At 41.5% G+C, this 22,693-nt stretch overlaps 2 protein-coding genes and 1 long non-coding RNA gene across 8 annotated transcripts in view; 1 reads left to right on the top strand and 2 right to left on the bottom strand.

Annotated features, from left to right (window-relative positions):
- The window catches only part of LOC126921174 (serine/threonine-protein phosphatase 4 regulatory subunit 1-like), a 147,789-nt gene extending 129,706 nt beyond the window's left edge, over nt 1-18,083 (bottom strand). Inside the window, exons 1-2 of one of the 3 annotated variants that reach the window (XM_050732502.1) lie at nt 18,030-18,083; nt 17,902-17,946 (exon numbers count right to left, since the gene is read on the bottom strand). In XM_050732502.1, coding sequence (XP_050588459.1) covers nt 17,902-17,946; nt 18,030-18,036 — 52 coding nt within the window. In that variant the 5' untranslated portion in view covers nt 18,037-18,083. Of the gene's footprint in view, nt 1-2,676; nt 3,781-17,901 lie in introns of those variants that run through there. The other 2 variants (XM_050732552.1, XM_050732516.1) reach the window with 2 other exon arrangements.
- On the top strand, nt 3,963-6,515 carry LOC126921505 (uncharacterized). Its single transcript, XR_007712363.1, has 2 exons — nt 3,963-4,412; nt 5,228-6,515. It is a non-coding gene; the product is annotated as an uncharacterized LOC126921505 (long non-coding RNA).
- A 248-nt stretch (nt 18,084-18,331) lies between the features above and the next one.
- On the bottom strand, nt 18,332-22,653 carry LOC126921334 (RING finger and SPRY domain-containing protein 1-like). Of its 4 annotated transcripts, XR_007712298.1 has the most exons (13): nt 22,317-22,652; nt 22,065-22,245; nt 21,633-21,958; nt 21,335-21,500; nt 21,063-21,245; nt 20,926-20,992; nt 20,699-20,839; nt 20,483-20,598; nt 20,255-20,402; nt 19,951-20,164; nt 19,537-19,797; nt 19,287-19,455; nt 18,332-19,206 (listed from the first exon to the last, which is right to left on the bottom strand). XR_007712298.1 is itself a non-coding variant. In XM_050732845.1 (12 exons), exons 3-12 carry the CDS (start codon nt 21,845-21,847, stop codon nt 19,368-19,370), a joined length of 1,599 nt encoding a protein of 532 aa, XP_050588802.1. In that variant the 5' UTR covers nt 21,848-21,977; nt 22,065-22,245; nt 22,317-22,653; the 3' UTR covers nt 18,332-19,367. The 4 variants fall into 4 exon arrangements, 3 of the variants coding, with proteins under 3 accessions (XP_050588802.1, XP_050588792.1, XP_050588812.1); XM_050732845.1 differs by having other exon boundaries at nt 18,332-19,455; nt 21,633-21,977; nt 22,317-22,653; XM_050732835.1 differs by having other exon boundaries at nt 18,332-19,455; nt 22,317-22,653.
- Between the last annotated feature and the right edge of the window lie 40 nt (nt 22,654-22,693).

Below are 22,693 nucleotides of genomic sequence, written 5' to 3'. Positions count from 1 at the left end.
TTAATGAGAAGCGTGTGCCACTGCCGCTCGAGAAGAAGGGAAACTTCCCTAAGTAGGTTACCGATATAAGAAGAGTTATCCACGCTTGTCCGATATTATTCGATGGTGGACGCGTTTCCATTCAACATACTGCTTATCGGAAAATAGTAAGATCGTAGGAAGAGAAAGAATCGAGCGAAGGAAATTGGTATTGTTATTTCTTGAAATTATAAAATTGACAATCGCGAAACGCTGGTGACGTTTCGTTGAAAAGCAGGTAAAAGAGAATCTCGTTAAATTCCAATTAATTAAGGCGAATCGAATTGAATGTTTCTACGGTTGATATCAGAGTAGGTCTGCGCACGATATCGGTAGTAGATGACGTCAAGCGCGTCAGTTTCCCACGATTCCCCGATGGATGTTCCCGATCGGATAATCGAATTTCTCGGTGACGTCTACGCACGACCGGAATAGCCGTCGAAAGATAGAGACAGCATCTATTCGCGAGGCACACCTTTCGATGAATATTTATACGATTACTTTTAGAGATTGACTGTGGATAGATTTAAAATAAGTCGGTCACAGATGCGATAACGATACATACAGCCTCTCGTATCGATACATGCAATTATATAACGCTCATTTTCCGACGCTCGTTAAAATAACGTGACCATTAATGGTCACGTGGAACGCGGTGAAACAATGAGCAGGATTAACGCTCGGTGTCCTAGAACAGCGAAAAGATTTATTGGAACGAACGTACGTGTCCGTGACAATCGAACGATCGTTACGCGGTATTCTATGCATAGTTCGCGAAATTTCTTAATTACGTTAACGAACGACAACGGTATTCAAGGCGAAAGCGAAAGAAAGCGATTAAGCATGCGTTTGGCATATATTTGGACCACCTAACGCTAATATATACGTGCTACCAGAGTAACCGTCAGGTTTCCGTTTATGTCGCGGTATAATTACTGCTTTGTAGATATAACGATGAGCATGTAACATTGGAATCAGAGCCTTGGCAGCCGGAGAAATAGGATAAACAACGAAAAGGTCGAAAGGGTGTATAAGTCTGTTTACTACGCTTGGTATTTATGACCTTAACAAAAAAAAAAAAAGAAAAAAAAGAAAAAAAAGAAAACAAAGAAAACAAAGAAAACGACAAACAAAAAAGTAAAGTCGAGGAGAGAAAAAACGGACAAAAAGTTTGAATTTAGCAGTAACGAATTCTCGCGTTTTCTCGCATTTAACGAGGTCCCAATTAGCTTCAAATTTTTGGCAAAGTAGCTTTCCTCGTAATCGAGCCTTGTGACCACGAAAGATTTCACAGCGGCTCCTCCACTTTCTTTTTCTCTCTTCTTGAAACTCTGTTTTATCGTCGAGTTCCCCGTGTGAAAATCAGCAATAGGAGCAAACAGACGTTACGTTTTTCGTTTCGCCCTTTCGAGACACGCAATTAAAAGAAAGAGGCGGAGGAAATTCTTACGCGGTTTCCCCCCGATACGTTCTCTCCCTGCTATCGAAGATATTTCTCTTCCTTACGAACCAATCCCCGTCATGCAATCGTAAAACGTTGGAAAACGAACAACGAAAGAAAGAAGGAAAACCGTAAGTCTTCGAGATAGATCAATAACAAACCATTACGAGCTATCTTTCTCTCCCTCTTGCGACTGCTTTCTCGTCGAGGCTTCAAAGCGACCAAGTGCAGAGACAAGTTGCTCGGTCGCTTCAACCCTTGAATCAATCCTCTTGCTAATTATCGTTGTCTCGCGCGGAAGAAAAAAGAAAGAAAAACGAAAGGAAAGTGGCACGACAAAGCGGACAGATCGATAAATCAAGGGGGGAAGGAGAGAGAGAGCATCTTCTTGGCGGACTATCCGGCTCGGGACGGGAAACAAAAGGAATCGACAGGTTTTTCCCTTTCGCCACACCTAAAACATCGTCCACCGCGAAATAACCCATTTCGTTCGGCCGACGACTGATTGTTTAACCCCTTTTCCGGTACGTTTTACATCGATTTTCCTCGGTTTCGCCCTCCCGACCTTTTTTCCTCGTTCGCTTCTCTTCTCTCGCTCCCGGAGGCGTTTCATTAGCCGCGACGAGAACATTTGTTTTTGTCGATGTTTCGCGGTAGCTTGTCGCTTTTTATTTTTCTTCCTCCACTTCCTTTCTGTCTTTCTCGCTCCTCTCGCTATCCGCCACACAACCCACATTCTCTCTCACCGATTTTCGCTCCTCTTTTCACGCGTACCTATCCTCACCGGGAGGAAAAAAAAACGGTAACGAGTCGTATTTCGACCACTTACTCGATTAATCGACCGGCTGTTATGAAAGCGCAGGTAAACTTTGTTTTTGCTTTAATCTCCTCTATAATTTCTGTTACGCGTGCAGAAATATCGCGGTTATTGCGCAACCGTGGGTCGATCACCAATTTCTTATAGCAATTGGATTCTTACACGTATGTACAAATATGGAATATGTGGGAAATAGTGACGCGAGTTACAGTGGCAAGAACGATTCATCGATTCGTGTGTACAGTGATGCACGTTTGACGCGTACTTTTCGATTCTCTACGGTGTTATATAATCTCGCTATAGGCGATTCGGCGTAGCACATCGTGTGGCGTTTTACGTTTCTTATTTCAAAGTGGAAAACTACGGATTTAATTTCTTTACTCGAGTAATATTCGCTCACCTTTCCGGTCTTGTGAAACAATCTGACGATTTCTTCATGTATCCACGTGTCATTCCAGGCATCCTCACTATAAACATCGTTGCGTCAGTTTTTCGAGAGAAAAGACCGCGCACTCGCGTCAATCACACGTCTGTCCCTCGTAAACTAACACAATCCGATTATCACAAAGTACGAAGCTACAGGCAAGAGAGTTGCTACTGGCGTAGTCGCGACAGCCTGTGATTTCTCTATGCGAAATCTCTTTTATTATCCTGGTTTCGCAGCATTTTCACCGTCGTTCCTTCGTTCGTTTTTCTAGTCTCTGCATCTCGTCGAAAAGAGATACGATCGCATTACGGACGATAGAAAATGGTTACTGGCCGTCGAGATGGATCCTTACGCCGGCATTTTACGACATCCTTCGGGCGAAACGGCCATGCGTGGCCGGCGAGATCCTCGCCACCTTTTCCGCGTTTAAGGCTGCGTTACAATGCCATTTTCCGCTCGCTCCATAATAAAACCAACCATACTTTTCTGCTTCTTTTCCACGCGTCTCATTTTTTCCTTACTGTTACGCATTGGAATTTCCACAATGCGTCATGTACTTGGGAATTTTTTCACACTCTATAATATCAAAGCTCTTAAAGCGTGCATTATTGTATACAAATTCTTTCATCTGTACGTTCGTCGTATTCGACGAATCTCTTCCTCGTACAAAACGTGTGCCAAAAATTGCTTTCAAAATCAACCGAAATTATCCGAATTCCATCGTTCACATCGTGCGGGGTTCCTCGATGTCTGACCAGCATGCCACTTTTTCACTTATCCGTTCCTCGTCCGTGTACCAGTGTCAGCCTCTCGATCGTCCAACTCCGTCGTAGCGAAGAACTCGCGAACAACATGGATCATCGACGATCCGACGAGATAACCGCACGAAGGAAGCAGCATCCTTGTTCTCGCGTTCTCCAACGCCCCCCACGGAATAAAAAAAGGGGCGCCGCAGCGGGAACGCCTTGGCGAATCGCTCGATCGTTTCGACGTGAACGTCGACACTGTTTCACGGTCGGCGCGACTCTCACCGTGTCGATCGCGATCGTGGAAAAAAGCCAAGGTGGATCGGGAGTGAAAAGTTTTACGGTAAGAACGCGGCTCGTCGACTGATAAATTCGCATTTAGTGTAGCGGCCTCACGTACACGCCGGGCTCTTGCCGGCTCCACCAAAGGCATGATTGGTCTGCGTGTCGGTGCCCCCGCCGCCCCCTACTCCCCCCCCAGGGGCGGACAACCGAGGCAGAGCGCCGTCGCCGTCCTCCGACAACGACGGGGGCGCCACCGCGCGGCACCGACGCCGACGCCCGCCACCGATCGATAGTCACCGACCGACCGACGACGACGACGACGATGACGACGACGAAGACGAAGACGAAGACGACGACGATGAGGAGGACTACGATGAGGACGACGACGACGATGACGACGAGAACGACGACGATGAGAACGACGACGACGAGAACGACGACGACGAGAACGACGACGCCGCCGACCACCACCACTACGCCACGGAACCGCTATACTACTATTGCACTCCGGTTAGTCGGCCCCGCTACTTGTTTGCAGTAATATGCGTGTACTTTCGGCATCGTTCCCGATTTTTCGATCAAATCTCACTACATGTTAGTCGTTCGTTAGTTACGATTATACAGCGTGGGCGTTAACGTATCTACCGTCTCGTTATTCAATTTTCTAGGACATTCGAGGTAAAATATATATAAATTTCATAAACCGAGAAATATTCAAGAACGTGAACGAATTAGGTAACATTGTCAAAAAACAGTGTATAAATACGATATAATATTTTGCAGAAGCTAAATGTTTTGGTGTAATGTATTTCGGTCTATTGCGGCACCCAAAGCAAAATATGTAAAATTCGCATGGCAGTCAATGTTTTGGCTCCGCTGCTTGTTTCGAGTCTTCACCGCGTATACTTAGTTTCGGCCCTACTCCGAATTTTTCAAACGAATTCTTGCTTGAGTCTCATTGCACTTTTCAGTTATACACTATAGTCTAACTCATAGCCTATTCGTAGTCTAGTCTCACACTGTATACGTATTCTGACGAGTGTTCTGATGAATGGAACATCCACAGATCGAAATGTATACGCTGATAAGAAGTTACATATTTGAACGTTTTGACGAATGAAATATCCGTGGACATTGATCGTTCCTAGTTCGTAATTAGAATAGCTGTTATTTCGTGGTACGAGCCGCATGATATTCTATAATTATGATAAGTGTGTATGGTATGTGCTTTGCCTTCGATGGAAAAATGGTCATCGAATTATTCCATAGAGGGTTGTTCGCCTAATGATACATAGCTAAATATTGAAATACGTAAAACTGAATTTGGATTGTATTTTATTTATTTGCTTACTTCCTTAAGAAAATAACACTTTGTACTATAATTCCTCGTTACGTAGCAAAGTAACGAGGAAAGAGTTTCCACGAGACGTTCATATTTATTCGAACTATCGATACCCTATCGATCCGGGTTTCAAACATTACCTCTGTTATAGGAAACGAAGACTTGGTGGTGACGGCACGTATTCTATAAATATAAACAAATCGCACAGCTTTCGATCTATATTTGCACCTTTACGACCACGCCTTCGATACTCATCGTTATCAATTTGCCGTGTTTTGCTCATGATTTCATGAAAGTCTCCGTAAAACGTCTCTAGACATTGCAGGGCTTGTCCATTCGCGAAACGAGCGAGCGAGCGGCGCCTTAAAATACGGTCGCAGGACCGTCATTAGGAACACCTTTTAAGTGCGCCTCGGGCGAGCACTGTTGCCGCGATAAGGGTGGAGGCGCTTCCTTCTCGTACTCCCGTCAGCGTACGCATCGTGCGTAATGTGAACCGGATGAAGGGGTGGGAGGCCAGGAAGAGAGTGAACGAGAGTGAAAAAAAGGAACGAGAAAAGAAAAAAAAGAAAAAAGGGAAAAGAACACGGAGGAGGTAGAGCGTGCGAGAGACTAAGAGGGAAAAAAAGGGAGCTTCAGTGAAAAGGAGGCGAGTATAAACGTAAAAGGGGAGCGACCGAGAAAGAGTTTTAAAAAGAGAGACAGAGAGGCAGACAGAGAAAGAAGAAACAGATGTAGAGCAGCGAGGTCGTAACGAAGGGAAAGAGACGAATTACGTGAAAGAACGGATAAGGGAATAGGGTTCGGAAAGAGAGAGAGAAAGAGGAAAGACGGAGGGAGAGACTACTGATAGATAAGAAAAGTCATCACGGTCAGTGCGCGCGCCGCGCCACACCGTCATTCATTGATTGCATCGTGGCGTGCGGTCTGCCGTGGAGAACGTACGTTTCACGTCGCTAATGTGCACCGGATGAAAGGAGAAAGGGAGAAGAAACGGACGAATATAGAAGCGAGGGGAAGCAGAGAAAACTACCGGGAGTAGGAAGGCACACTTTGCCGGCAACGTATATTCGGCTTTCTCTTTGTCTTCCTCCATGTGCCCAGCAGGTTCTTCTCTCTTTATCTCGCTCATTTTCTCCACCGTTCGCTAGCGGTGAAACCAGACTCGGTTAAACGGTTCGCGCGAAGAATTCATCGTGGCAAGAAAACAGACAGCGGCTACTTCACAGAAATTGCACCCTTTTGCAACCAAATTCGAGATTAGCCAAAGAAGGATACGATATTCGTTCACCGATAAATTTTTCCATCGTACGTTTCTACCTTTCCTGTTTTGTATATTAAAATTTTTAATTACTTTGCCTCGCTATCGGAATATCGAAATGTTATCGAGAAATTTGTACAACTGTACAGAGTATGCAATAAATATCAATTCCAATTTCCATTTGAATTTTAATTACGCCTAGATACACGACCGACGTTTCTCGTGTAAAAAACAGAGGACGAAAAAATGAATGTACGAGCGGAGAAGTAAAAGGGAAAGAGCTCGAGATAAGTCATCACGGTCACCAGCGCAGCCACGTCACGGCACGCAGTCAGTCATTCATTGATTGTATCATAGAATAGTGAGCGTACGCTGTGCAGTGCCGTAATACGACGTACACGTAAACTCGCGTGGCGTTGCGAGCGGAACAGAGAAAAGAGGAAGGAAGAAAAAAAAGAAAAAACGAGAGGACGGAATACCTCGCGAGTACTCTGCCGAGCAAATATCGCGAATGATTTCTCGGAGCACTCGATCCCGCGTACCGATGATTAATCAGCGAGGAGCAGTAATATTTTGTTTGAAACTGCAATGAGATAGTTATCATTACGCGCTCGTTCCCACTGGGTCGCTGTGCCTTTAATTATTTTCTCCGTTCCATATATCGAATACGGGAGACGATGCGGTAACGGATATTACAAAAAAAAAAAAAAAAAGAAAACTATGAGAGAAAGAAATTCTACGTCCTTACGAATAGAAGAAAATAAAGTAAGGAATAGAATATTCCGAAGGACGCGCGTTTCGTATCGTACGATTAAAACCAAACGAACAATTTTTCTCGTTGAAAAGTAAGTCCCTAATCTAATCTCGTGTATCTCAACGGTGTATCTAACCACTCTTGAAATATAAAAATCTGAATTACGTTCTTCCTGTATGTACAGGGATAAAGATAAATTCATGTAGTGCCACTATGGGAAAACGCATGCATATTAGTCGAAACAATTAGTAGATTACTGCCATGATCCAGTTTCATTGCGCCGATCAAGCAAACACAAGCAAAGGGAGTTACTTATATATTCTTATAAAAATTGATTTTTATCATGAAAAAAAAAAGAAATGTAGGAACACGAGTAATGGATATAAAAAAATCCATGTTTTGATACGATAGAAATCTAATTGTTTTAAACGGTATATCACGAAAGTTGAGAGAGACTGGAGTTTTGTTTAAAACATCTAACAGTACGCGCTAACAATAAGAGATAACGATTGGATCGAGGCGGTTGGTTCAAGCCGTTTACCAATCAGATGTAGACAGGAGAAACGAGAGAGGAGACGATAGAGGAGGAGAGAAGTAGGTCTAATTAAGAGACGTAAGTTTATTAAACTCCGGGCTTAAAATAGCGGGCGACACACTGCCCAGGAATGTAAGGACAGTCCGGTTTTATTGTCGGTTGAGCTCCAAGATTAATTCGCGTGGACTTTTCTAGTCCGCTCGTCAGAAAACGTTTCGTAAACCGAGAATCGACTTCGGTTCGACCGATACCAACATCGTAAAAACACGATCGTCCTCGTAAAATAAAATTCATACACGTAACGTTGATTTGGAAGGCCTGCGGGGTTGCGCTCGAGGCCTACAGCCCCGAATCGAAATTAGAACGGTGAATCGATCGATCGCACGAAATTTTCTGGCCGACAGAGAGCGACAGAGAAGCCGGTATTGCTGGAACGCGAGAAAGGGATGATAAAAGAAAAAACGAAAGAAGAGGGAGAGAAGCGTGTAAGGTCGATCGATTAGCAGTCGTGTCTGAATTTAGGTTAACCGAAGGACCACGAGAAACGATGTCGGTAAGGAGAGCAAGCGAGAAACGGTAACGATGATAAAAACGGCTTTCGGCTGGGACGTTGGATGGATGGATATTCGCGCGATGCTTTTCTATTATTCAGAAAGGCGCGCTAGTTCCGCGAGTAGATGATATTTCGGTGAACCGGGTCAGATATCGTGGAAAGGTCACAGAGAAATTTTAATAAATTATTGCCTATAACGAAGACGTTGCACGTAATTACTCTTTCTTAATGAATGTTCCATCTCGCGTCATTCACGACCTTATCCTTCCGCTGGATGATTTACCGGAGATTTCATTCGTCTTAGAAATTCCCACTCGAGCGTAGAAAATCTCGTAGTTATCGAACGCGTTCCGATTTTCCAAAAAAAGTTAAAGACGCGGGAGACAAGCGGAGATGGAGAAAGAGAGGTATCAACGCAGAAACACGGACCACGAGGGTCAGGATTAAATATAACCGTGGCTCGAGCTATTTATAAAGATTAACTTGTTGGCGAGATAACGAAGGAGGAGATGGAGACAACGGCGTTAAATTGTCGCAACAATTGCGCGGGAACCGGCACATTCCAGGGACGAAATTTCTCGTGCCGCTTCGAGCTTTGACCTCGATCCCATCGTCCGGGCTCTCTTTCGTCACTTGCCACCCACCACTTAAATCGTCAGGAGGGAAAAGCTTTAAAAATACATGAAATGACGTTCGACTCGTACGGCGCCGATCGATTTTCTCTCTCTCTGCCTGTGTGGCACACGAGAGCCCGACGCGCCCGACGGTGACGTAATTACTTCCCGGTGACGAAATACGCCCGCCACCGGTGTATTTTATTCGCGATTCTTTGACCGATCGTGTTTTCCACGTTCGTCATCGTTCCAAAATACCGGAACGTTCTCTCGCGCGATCTACCAACACCAGCATAGAGACCCGTACCATTAAAACTTTAACGCGACGATAATTCCGTTGTCGTAGCGTGTATGTGCTGCCGCGCACGTCACCACAGAGTAACGCGAGACACGAATTTTCCTCGACTACGTCGTTAGTCGCCGTTAGGTACGCCAACGTCTGGAATTTTATTTACACTTTACGCACCCACGTGTGGAATGCATATATGTGCGACACACAAACGACACGTGCCTAAAAAAGAAGCGAAGAATGCCAGGCTCGTCCATTGAGAAGCTAGTTTCCACATTTACACGCGCTGCCTAATCGGCCGACCGGCTCCGAAGGGAGAAAAAGGAAACGAAGACAAAAGCCGGCTCGTGTGCGTCGTCGCGTCCCTATTTTCGTATTCAAGAAGGAACGAGAAGAGAACAGTGAGGGAACCGAGGGTGACAAGGAGGAAGGTGTTACGACATCCTTCCTCGTTATCTATTCCCTTCTTTCCTGCCTGCCCATGTAAAGGTACCTGATAACGCACCAGCTGTACACGCTCCTATACTTTAAGGTTGTGACCGCACTTTTACGTTACACTCACGTTACATTCACGTTGCATTTACGTTACCATTCTCCACCATTTAGATTTGATTAATGGGACACCTTGTCTAGTCGTTCTTTGAATAGACTCGGTGTTATCGATACACGTTATCGTCGCGATTCCAGCTACCACCCGAGCTCTCCGGTTTGTCCCTTAACCGGCTAACCTGGCTAACCGATTTTGTTTCTTCAGCACGCTCGTTCGATAGCGAAATCGGATGTACGAGTCGCCTACGTGAGCATAAGGTTCACCGACAATCCTCGAAAGTCACGTATACGGTAATAATTACGCGATCACGTATCGGTAACTAGATATTCCATCGAAGAAGACGAAACTGTAAAATGCAACCAAGGTGTGGCTGCAAGTAAGTAGAATACTAAGGGTACAACAAGACGGACTACAGAGGCGGCAAAGAAAAGAATAAAATTCAATGATGGAGAATTGGAAATTATCGTGCAAAGTTTAAACGATTTTAAAGAAACGAATTGGCTAGTCTACAGGTAGAAACGGAGAAGTAACGGCAAAAGAGAGCGAGGGAATTAGAAACAATAAGGAAAGAAAATTCTGATGCTACGAAAGTAAGTACTTTCGTAGATACGCGTGGCTCGACGATTTCAGCGAGATAAAGGTTGGACGTGTACCTTTGATCCCTTTGAAGGACGACTGAATGGACGAAAGGTGGGGTGTCGCTTTAGTCTCGCAGTGGTTGTCCCAGTGCCCTTGTATGCGGTAGAAAAATTAGCTAGATTGTTTTTTCCTCTTTCGCCCTCTGTTTTTTTTTCTTTTCTCTTCTGTTCCCCCGTGCAATGGCCGAAAGCGAGCGAAGGGCTGTTGGTTTCCATCGAACGTTGGGCCAAGGCCGGGGTTGCCGGAGGACGAGGAGAGACGGAAGAGGACGTAGAGGCCAGAGGAGGGTTGCGTTTACATCGAGCTTTTCCGTTTCCGAGGTATCCATCGATCCCTCAGCGAACGAGTTTTGTAACCCAATCAAAACTTTCCCTAGCGTCGTAATAAAGTCCCTCTCGAAGGGTTATCTCGATATTGCCCGATCAGGTAAGACGTTTCGCGTTCCTACTATCTTCCTAGCTATCCCACGGAACCGCCCTCTGAAAACTTCTTTCTCGAACCGTGGATTACCGAAAAAAAACCTTAAACAGTCTCTTAAGTGGCTCGACAGCGTGCGACATTCTCGCCATCAAAATACAAGAAAACATGGCGATGCAAGGTAGGAGAAGGAGGCGATCCAGCGATCAGGGCTATCGCGACACGAGGAAAAACACGCTCGTTTGCCATCTATGTACCGCGAGTCAGCCACCGGTGAGAAGACTTACTCCGCTTTTAAGGCAGAATCTTCCGGTCGTTACCGATAGCTCGGAACAATGCCATCACAACGACGTTGGGAAGCTTCTTCTCTGAGAACGAGACGGATGAAAAAGAACCTAGCACCATCGCGGTCGTTATCGATGATGTCGCGTCCTTCCCGGAGGTCGGTCCACGTGATGGAACGCGGAAGCGTCCGCACAAAGACCAGAAAGGTTGACGACGTTCCTCGTTGTCATCGCTTCGCGAGAGTCCTCTTTTCTACTGCCCGTTGCGTGCCTACAATTTACACGGTTTCTTGCGGACGAACGTAACGCAACAACGGTTTCCCGTGACGTGCCGCAAAAACCGCGACGGAACGAAGGGCCACGACCGATCGCTTCCGGGGGAAATCGAATTCGAGCGCGCGCGTGCCCAACCTCGTGTAATCCATTCCGATCGATAAATCCAAGCAAGGGGTGACTTTTTCTGCGCGTGTTCTCCTCTTTTTTTCCCCGTACACAGTCTCGCGATCGATTCGTGGAAGCGTGGGCTCGTTTATCAAATTCGTCGGCGGATCTCGTCGCGGCAAAGCGTTTTTAATTAACCACCAGCGTGAAATCGCGGGGGTAAGCGGCGAGAGGAGAGGGCGGAAGAGTAGCGCGAGAGAGTAACCAGGAAACGGAAAAGAGAAGAGGAAAGAAGGAAAAAATTCGACTCGTTACCGGGTGCAATAACATCCGTCAGAAAAGAAGCCGATGGAGCAAAGGAAATCGATACGGAAAAAGAGAGAGAAAGGCCAAAGATGAAAGTAAAGAAAGAAAGAGGGGGAAAGGAAAGACAGAGAGACGCAGGCTCGCGCTCGTTTCTCCTTACTCGTTAGTCACGGCCCCGTCTTTATGAATGGGTTCGCTCGTGGCTTACGAGGAATCGTACTATCTCTACTACCACCACTTTCTCTCTCTCTCTTTCTCTCTCGCTGTCTTTTCCCTTTCTCTAAACGGGGTGTCAGCCAACGTCCTTCTCCGGGGGTTACTGCAAACCCTTACATACAGAGCCAGCGACAATAGAAGGCGGCCACGAATCGATCGTATAGCTCGCAACCGCCACCGCGTCCGGCGTCGTCGTCGTCGTCGTCGTCGTCGTCGTCACTGCTGCCGTCTATTTGCACTAACGCGTTTGGTCTTTTACCATCACCTTAATCGTTACGAAAAGAAAACGTCATTACGATTAAGAGAAATCGTGCTCGTCGAACGAAGCTAACCTTCGACGATAGTCTACTCGAAATAATTAAACTCGATCAAACTGACGATTAAACGTCTATTTGTCCGAAGATATATTACCCTGAGAATCGATCGCGACGTAACAAAGATTCTATGATATTTTCAAGAATATCGTGAAAGTAGGAAGGCATGGATTAGAACGAGAGAAAGAAGATTCGTTGAAGAATCGTCGCAGCACAAAGATTCCTAGCCTCTTGTACGATCCTACGGCCATTTTTTCACGGAATCGTCGAGCCGGAATATCGCGGTCCGGGCGTGTTTCCCTCTCGACAGGGCGCGGCTGATTCTCGATCGTGCTTCCTCCGCGACGGCAGGATGTAAAGGAAACGAAGACGCCTCGGTGAGAGGGGCTGAGGGGCTGTCGAGGGGAAGAGATGGCGTGGGTGGAGGCAGTGGCCTGTGGAGGAAGGCAGAAGGGGGTGCTTTTATCATTCGTATCGCGGGCCTATTTTGGAGCCCGAAGCCTTTTGCCTCTTAGGAGGTCTACTCTCGGTTCTCTAGAACGTGATAGACGCGAGAAAGAGACAGGAAGGCTTAGCGTAGCCACGTATGGGGATGTAAAAGACAGAGAGAAAGAAATTCAGAAGAGGCAGGTGGCGGGGAACGGGGAACGGAGAAGAAGGAGCCCTCCTCTGCTTGCCGGCGGAGACGAGGGAGGTCTGGATGGTATTCGAGGAATGTCATGTAATAATCGGGCCGCCATTCGAGCGTCCGTTCCGACGACAGGAGGCGCCACCGCTCGGCTCGGTTTCACTCGTCTTGCTCGTCGCATCCGCCGGAACAGGGGGTGAATTTGCACAGCCTTAGAATAGGCGGATCACGAACATTTTGAGATTAGATCGTCCTGTCAAAAAATTCTTCGGTAATAGTAAATAACAGCTAGATACTTGAATGTACTCGACGCTTCCTAATTTACGATATTAGGAATTTCGATCAATGTATTATACGGGGTACTTCGATGTTCGTTGGACAATCGCTGAATAACGGATGAACTTTTCGATCGTTAGATCGTCCTGTGAAAAAGATTCATTGATAATAATTAGAATCACGTAGTTTGGATGCGCTCGATATTTCCTAGTTAACCAAACTACCAATACACGCTTTGAAGGATGTTTCAACGTTTCATGTTAGACATTATAATAATAGAGAAGAGAAGATGCATGTGTAGTTTTAAATAAGCGGTTTACGCGTAGTGGTAAGAGGCCTTAAAAACGTGTATATTACCGTATTTATCCTAAACGTGTATTTATCCTAATCAAGCAACCTTATCGTTCGGTAAAGTGTCTCAAGGTATCCTTAAACAACGTGCAAGTCAAACACGATCCGTTTCAACGAATTATCTGCCAACAATCCATAACTGCAGATAAACGGAGGGTAAACGTCGACGATTAAACGAGGCAACCGATATGGTGCAAGAGTAAATACGGTTACGATCGCTAACGAGATACAGTATCTTCTTGGATAAAAAGGACAAAAATTTATGCCCCTCCGTGACCTTTGACTACCCCTCTCGACCGAGAAAAAGGGAAGCCTATCCTGTGCATGGTCGAGACACACAGGCAGGTCGCCGCCACCGGAGGAGACACATATCGTTGGTTGCATCCGGTCTCGAGATTCGATTCACGCGAGTCGAGAATGTGCTCTCGTAGCCTCGAATGTGAATTTAATAAAGAGAATAAATCATTTTAATGTAACGCGGCGGCACAACGCTACGGAACGAAGGGGTGACGAGGCTAAGGGGGTAGAGAAATTCAACGTTAGAGTGGGAAAAAGATAGAGTGAAAGAGTGAAAGAGAGAAAGAGACAGAATCAGGGAGAAAAAAAAACCGGTATTTTTGCGTCGAGCACGGAGGGGTGCATTTCGTTGCGATTATAAAAGCTGGGCAACCCCCGGTGTGTCTAGACGACGTGGCCTCCTATCAAAAACAGACCACCGAACTGAAAAGGCTGAAAGGGCAAGGAACTCTTCACAATGCCAAGAAATTAAAGTTTCTCTGTATATCCACCTATATTCGTCCTATAGCTCTCCCCTTCTTTTTTTTTATCCGTTTCCTATCCTCTTCGTCCGATGTCTACGTCGTACCGGTACAGGGAGAAAAGAAAAAAGAAAGGAAAAAGAAAAGAGAGAAAGAGATCACTTTGCAGATAAACGCAAACACAGAATGGGGAGCAACGTACGCGCCAGTTAAATAGACTGCTCTCTTTCTTCGCGGCAAATGTTTCGCAAGGATTCGCTGAACTCTCGTACCTGTTGGAGTTCGATCGATCTCGTTGCGTCTATGGTTATGATCGGTCATCCTGTATATACCTTCTACGAGAAGCTTTAGACAAACTGTAAATCGTTTGGAAACGTTGCATTCATTTCTACGAATTTAATCCTCGATTAGTATCGGATGGTAAGTTACCTATACGAGTTTAGATTAAGTCAATTAATTTCAGTCTACTTTATTTAATTCCTGTTTTATATTTTACGTGATAGAGGTCAATAGTATTTACATATAAGTGCATACATAAATTATTATACAGTTACTTATGATCTAAAGATACCAGTTAAAAGTTAAAAAAAAACTTCAATGAGATCGTAAAGTACATTTTCCATCAATTCGACGCATTACTTACGTACTAAAATTCAAAGGTGTTTCGTAGCTAGTAAAGAATCTCGAAGCAACTCGTAAACGCGATGATGTATCATAGCAGGAATGAAAAGAGGGATTCATTGATACCCGAGAAACGTCCGACTCGCTAGCTGTCACAGCCAGTCACCGAATCATTTGCATAATCGCGACTGATTACTATCGCTCGTCGTGGCTCCCGTGCGTAGTCATCGCCATATGTCAGACTTTGAAAAATTCGGCGAACGTGTTTCGTTCGATCGTGTCGGAACGATGCACGTCGAACACCGGGAACCATTGTTATCGACGCTCGGAAATAAGTCAAGGCACCGACGAAAGACAAGATAGACCTGACATGCTATGCTGACTATGCTTTTTCATGTCCTACGATTTGGGGGGTTAAGTGACCCCCTTATCCCTTTCGTGCAACATGCGACATTATCGATTCAATATAGAATAAAAGAAGAACGCTAGTAGTGGTAACAATTAAAACTAAATTTTCCTATGAAATTATAGATACGTATATAATTCTGTGATATAGATCATTGGATGTAAATATGATTTCGACGAATTCCACTATAATTAATAGTCTATTCGAGCACCTTTTTTTTTTATTGAACCGCAAGTGAATAATAAAATGAAAATGATGAAAATAAATGAATTGAATAATAAAAACTTGTGATGATTGTTACATTTTACTGCGTTTCGTGCTACTGTTAAATATGTTTAGTTAAGTAAAAAACCATCCATAGAAAGGAGAAAATATTGATATGATCAATATATAAGATAAAGTTCTAAACGTTACTCTGAGTTACAATCTCTGTGAGATCAGAGCGTATGTCCAATATTAATACATTTAAACCAGAAGATACTATATAGAAACAAGGTAGAAATTTGTCAGATACAGATAACCTACCGCAGCCAGCTGTTATCAATTGCGGGACAGATTTTCTTTTAAGAATGTAACAAATGAAAATCTTTTTCTAATTATTGATTTTATCGTCTTCGACGTTTGAGTTGAACATAATTACTATGTTCGCCGTAGTAAATTGTAGAGGGCGTAAAAAATACTGATTTTTTTTCGAGGTCGGTATTTCAGAGCATGAGATGCGGAATCCAATAAGATGTCATGTCTATTCTTTCCTTCGTCGATGGTCAAAGTTAATCCGACGTCATTCGGGGAAAACGGTTTTCGAGGAAACGTGAATCGGACAAAATTGACTAAAACGAAGCGGGCGACGCGCGAAAGTTATACAAAAATTCTACGTGCGCTAAGTTGATGATCGAACGAACGCTCAAGTCGGAAGTATGAATCAGGAAGCGGTGTGTCACGTGCTACTGTTGCACGTCACCAAATAGGATACACGAGTCATGAATCGCAAAGAATTACTCACGTAAAAAGACTTGTACGAGGTTAAATCGATAAACACTTACTGTAACGATTTCTCAGGATCCTAGATGAATCGTTAAATGATCCCCGAATATGAATCATTGTATGAATGAAATAAGACGAATTATTTAATTAAGTTCGTGACTAATACCGTGAGATCAAGGAGAAAAAACCCGAACAAATTTCATGAATCGTTCAAATTGATAGAATAGTTCATTGATAGGAATTCGTGTGACAGTCTCATGATCGATGCGATCTCGGATCGGGTCGTTGCCTCGAGGATCGAAGGGCACAGGCTTAAATATTTTTCTATCTAGTCGCGCTTGGAAATATAAGCGAGCCAAGCTGATAAACGACCTCTGGAATGTTTGATAAAGTCGATTAGAACCAACTACGAGTTAGTCAGCAGCAACAGTTGGTGAGAATGGTTGTATGCATGGGAACGAGGAGGAGAAAGAAAGAAAGGTGGATGCCCTATATGTATACGTAGAGCGCCGACATTATCGGCCCAGAGGGTCCAGCAGACTCCGATAAGGATTTACGCATCGTACGCTTCGTAACGTATCTAAAATCCACGCACGACGTATATCGTCGATAAATCGGTTATTGATCGAGCCTGCAAAATGTTATAAATTTCGATTATATATTTCGATCATGTGCTTACAATTAAAAATTTGAAAATCCTACACGAAAAGTTCTATTGAAAGTTAATAATATGGTTCAGTTTTGTATGCGACAGATGGCACTAGTAAATACATGGAAGTCGAAAGATCAGTAACCCCGATAGGCGAATAACCGCGCATTAACTCTGTTTACTTGAACCCTCCAGGATACTTTTATTCCACTCAATTTAATCGGTTTTCAAAAAAACCATTAGATGAATACGAAAGAAATTACACGTATTGATATCATAGGCATAAAACTACAAAACTGTGACGTTGTAAAAAATTTTAATTTATTTTTAACCCATATCGATGTACCTAAATAAACATTTTTTTTATTACAGACATTAACGATATAAAGAATCATATCATTTCGAACATTCTTATATCTATTCATAAAGTACAATCAAAATAAACCCTATTAGGAATTGGTAGGACAATGTGTGTACTCATTAACTGTCGTAACATGTCGTCAGTTGAGAGTAACGATCGCAATATATAAAAATTGGAGAAACGGTGAAAAATGTATGATGTTTCGAGCGGATCGCGAAAGGAACGAAAATGGATAGGAACAATACATGAGGACGCAAAGCGACCGCGTGCCCTTTTTCTGTTTTCTTCTTTTTTCAGCCTGCGGTCGAGGTAAACACAGCGCGGCACGTTTCGTGGCGCCCCCTAACCGATAAAACGCCATCGAGGCACTCTCATGACTTGGTCGCGCATGTGAGAATCACGGCGTGACATACGGGTTACAGTCGTAACTGAAACGTGACACCCGTTCAAAGGTGTCTGAATCGTGTTGTTATATGTGGTAATTAAGTTTTCAAGCCCGGCCAACCCGAAAATTATGCAAGATAAAATGTACTTAGACGGGCATGGATTTACGACCACGCCACCGCCATGCACGCCAGACACTGGCATGCTTCGATGGTGGGGCCACCGTGCCGAATACTCGACCCCTTCCGCGAACATTTACGATCATCAAAAATGTATTTCCGTGTCAGTACTCACCTTCGTCAGAATCGTCCAGGTTCTCTTTCTGGATGTAGGATATATCTGAAACCCACAAACACCACGGGTTAGCTGAAAATCCCTCGTGTTTTTGGGCAGCTTCGTTCGATCCACAGGCACTCACTCACCCGCCATCTTGTAACAAACTGCAACGCGTCCCCGTGGCCACGCGTTTAACTATTCCAAATCGAGAGATCGTTTCTTGACATTCTTCATGGACATATCGATATTGCCAATTTTAATTCTAATTTCAACGGTTCTTTCAATTTAAAAAATTGCTATAACATCTTATTTAAAAGTAGTTACAAGTGTTAAATGAAGAATCAAATCAATGGCAGATCTTCGGCGCTCGGCAATATTGCCAACTTGATATTTATTACAATCTACAAATTTTAAGTAGGATATTCATATATGTAAAGACATGTGTATATACAGTGTGATATGTAAACTTTTATTTCCAAAATTTTTAATTTCTTTTATTATATTAACCGAAAATTGCACAATTATATTGATTATTATATGAATAATTATTGCAAAGCAATGATTATCTTGTAGTTAATAAATAAAAAATATATAAAAGAGACGCGTCACTTATATATATTTAAATGTGACAAATGACAATGAATCATCTTAAACAATAAGAAAGATGACGAATAAAAATCGACAGAACTTATAGAAAACTTTTGCAAAGTTATACATATGATAACATTTTATATCTTCACAAGAATATAATATAAGCTTATACAATATATATATGTTCTTTCCATATATGCTACAAGATAATATTTTACAGTTTTCTAAAATCAATCTTACATTACAGCGCAAATTCAGTTACTTGCTTGTCAGTCTTGACAAGTAATAGATGATGCAGACTTTCATAATATAACACAAGAGAACATTATGTTCATAGACAAAATAGTGTTTACATATTTGTGAACCAGTCACAAACATTAAATTGGAAATGTACAACATTGGTAGCAATTCAGATGTAAATTGCAAATTTTATCTCTTTTTCTAATGTGTATAGAGTAAAAAAAATATTTAAATTTTTATCTTGCTATTTTACTGTAAACGTCTAATTAGATGTAAGATGTTCTTAGGTAAAACCTAGGGAAAGTAATTTGCACAGCCGGTAGATATAAGATGATATTCTTCTGTAACTTGAATTTGTAATATGATAATTTGTATGTTATATCTACATATATGAATGTAACATTCAGAATGACATATCTTAGAGGAGCAATATGTTTAAATACAATTTTTCTTTCTGTGATTGATTTGTAGTCCTTCTCTTGATTTAAAATACTGTATTGTAAGAAAAGAAATGTATAAAACATTATAACCATATTTAATATGTGATACACATGACATGCAGTTGTGGTTACCTCGCGGCAGTTCCTGAGAATCATACAATATGAGAAAGATAGTGGAAGAGTATTAAAAAATGCCGGTACGCTTGTGTGGTGTCATGTGTTATCGGTGACTACTTCTTCGATTGTAGCTCTGCACATTGGACACTCTATCAGTTGATTCGAACACGTTTGGCAGAATCCTCTGAAATAGTATTCGTTTTTACGTTTCATGTTAATATCATGAAAAAAAGATTAAGATACGTGAAAGAATTATGTAGGATACCTGTGATTGCATGGTAGCAATCTTACTGAAGCTCTTTGGTCAAAACACAATGTACATGAATCCTCTCTAACACTAAGTTTCCTCAATTGATCTAGATATATGTGTCTAGGAAGCACAACCTTATCTTCAGGCTTCAAAGTAGCGTGGTCGTTAAATTTCTGATATTCGCGATCAGTAGGAGGATATTTAAAGGGTACATTCCCAAAATTAAAAAGACATTGTTGGAACGACATAAAACTGGCTGCTGCAAAAAATCCTGACCTAAAATATTTAGGATGACCATTAATAAGAATGTTTTATTCAGATGAGAGAGAGAGAGAGAGAGAGAGAGAGAGAGAGAGAGAGAGAGAGAGAGAGAGAGAGAGAGAGAGAGAGAGAGAGAGAGAGAGAGAGAGAGAGAGAGAGAATACGTACCGTACTGTTTTGAAAACTTGAACACACGGTCTTAGTCGCACACCATTTATAGAAAATATTATTTCCAATTTGTTCAAGTCCAGTAAACAACCTAAAATGTCACCAGCTTTCCAACAAGGTCTATCAGGATATCTTTCACAGTCTGCGTTATACCAAATTAATCGACGACAACCATCGTAAGACACAGAATATTCGTCATCACCTATACCATAGCCTTCCTACAGTAATAAAATAAAATAAAATAAAATATGCAAAAATAATCCATACATCGTAATCGTCCATGTTACGATAAGGATGTAAAAACTTGCGTGATTTAGAAACGTGCTATCTTTTGTAGCCCATCCAATTTGCATTACACCTGTAGTTATAACAAGTGTTTCATAGTACCAGATTCCTGAGTCTACTTGAAATGTACATCTCACACTTTCAAATGAATATGCATCACACCGAGCCTAAAAATACAATAAAAAGAATAACAAGAAGCCTTACGATATGTAAATATTACCTGATATATTATATTTCCAAAACTTACTTCCAAACCGTTAGGCGATATTTTCAGGTACTCGCTTACATCCTTTGTGTTTAACATTACGTTGATACCAGTTGTATCCACTGAATCGTGAGAATACTTTCTACCTTCCATAACAACTAGAATAATGAAAATATGTATATATTTATGTAATTTCCATTGCTATTCATGTGTATCACGTATGCTTTAATATTTTATATTACACACTTTAATACTTACGTAAATTGTCTAAACACCATCGCGCACAAAAACCTACTTGTCGACGTATATAATGAGTTTCTGTTGCCCATTTTTCCAATTCTAGCAATGGATTTGGCTTTTCTGCCATCAAACGTTTCTTTATAGTTATTTTATTCTCACCTAGTGATGTAAAAACATTACGATTTATTAAATGTAAGTTAATAAAAACATCGCTTTTTGTATATATTACTGGAATTGATACTCACTAGTTTGGGCAAATTTTTCCAAGGCTATTAACGCATATAACACGACATAAGGATCAATATCTTCTTTCTAAAATAACATACAAATCATGGATGAAATTTTTCAAACAAATTATATGCATATAATTAATTATACTTACAATGTTTGAAATAAGATAATCCAAAGTTTCATCAGATAATATAGCAATGCTACTTGGGCCAGCCAACTTTTCTGCTATACAACCCAATACCACGCAGATGTTACGTTGTTGAGTTGCACTAGTCTGTACATTTCCAAATTTTTGAGATAATTGAAACATGTGTGACAACCGTAGAACCAATTCCTAAAAAGTTAGAAGACCTATAGCACAGGTTATACATCACATATAGCACATTATACATCAACAAATAAAATATAAAAGTAAAATTATACCTTTGATGGTAATGGACAATCATCCAATAGAAGTGTAATAACTGAAGGACCTAATGGATTATGCATAGGAATAACGTTAACCATTGAACTTACAACTTGTATCCATCCATCTTCTTTATCAGCAATAGCATGTAATTTTGACATTGCAGGTGGTGGCTCTTGTTCACTGAATATGCATAAAAATAAATTAATTATTAATTAATAAATCTAATAACAGCCTTATACTTACATATAAGCTATAATACTCATAAGAGTATAATTACATAAGGTAACATACTTTATAGTATGTAACACTCACTTATCAACAAGGAAACCAATTACTCCAAGAGTTTCAAGTACCAATTTATCAATGTTAGCTGAAGTTGGAAATTTAAAAGTTGTAGTGCTCATATCACCAGATGCAACTGTGCCAACACTTGATTCTGGTAATATGGTATTTTCAGTTTCTGCATGATTTTGTCTATTATATGTTTCAAGTTCTTCTGGTGTATCTTTACACAGGCAATTACCCATTCCCACACGTTTATAATGATACTTTTAAAGATATTCTATCACATGTATTTTCTAAGTAATATTTACAGAATCAAGTGACCTGTGTACTATTAACTGTTGTATCCAATGCAACTAAAAGTAATATTCTTTTCTAAAATAACAATATTTATAACATATGTTTACAAATGTGTAAACATTAAATTTTTTTACAAATACAAAGCTTTGTCATGATACATACTAAAAATATATTACATGAATCACGTTCCTTCATTACAATTAATTAAAATTTTTGTTTACTTTCTTGTAGTGTTTTCTTGTCATTTTTTTTAAATATATAGATAAATGCAGTTCCAACCAAGATATGTAACATGCAAAAATCAGTCTACAATTATAGTTATATATTTGTTAAAATAATCTGCCTATAAATAAAAAAATATTAATGATAATTTTTTAAATAATTTATCGAATTATATGTGTAAATATTACATACGTGCTTGAGGGCTGTCATTTGGTTATGTTGTTATCGGAATAGAAAGAAGTTATACAATTCTTCAGCAATTTTCCTTGATTATCCGTTTATAAAATAATTTATAAAATCATATTCATCTTACTTCTTTTCCAATAAAATATAGATTTATACGTAATTGCACTCTAAATCGTGTCCCTTAGGTTAGGTCCTCAATAATCTTCAAAACAGTATTCTCAGCATAACAGAATACGCTATACTACACTATACTTTACGTGAGGTGATCAATTCTAAATCATATATGAGATAAGACTTCTACGTCAGTATATCTTTTTAACGCTTACTTAATTAAGTTTACGTACGATAAAACATTTATCTATATGTTAATTATTTTCTTATAC

The sequence above is a fragment of the Bombus affinis genome, chromosome 1 (genome assembly GCF_024516045.1).
Source record: "Bombus affinis isolate iyBomAffi1 chromosome 1, iyBomAffi1.2, whole genome shotgun sequence".
NCBI lineage: Eukaryota > Metazoa > Arthropoda > Insecta > Hymenoptera > Apidae > Bombus > Bombus affinis.
Note: the sequence above shows the minus strand (reverse complement) of the source record. Positions and strands in the feature narration are given on the sequence as shown.

Coding starts and splice junctions, on each gene's coding strand:
- LOC126921334 (XM_050732845.1), bottom strand. CDS start 21,847: ATGGGTAATTGCCTGTGTAAAGATACACCAGAAGAACTTGAAACATAT. Junction 21,501..21,632: donor ATTGGTTTCCTTGTTGATAA/GTGAGTGTTACA, acceptor ATGCATATTCAG/TGAACAAGAGCCACCACCTG. Junction 20,165..20,254: donor CACGTTTCTAAATCACGCAA/GTTTTTACATCC, acceptor TACTGTAGGAAG/GCTATGGTATAGGTGATGAC.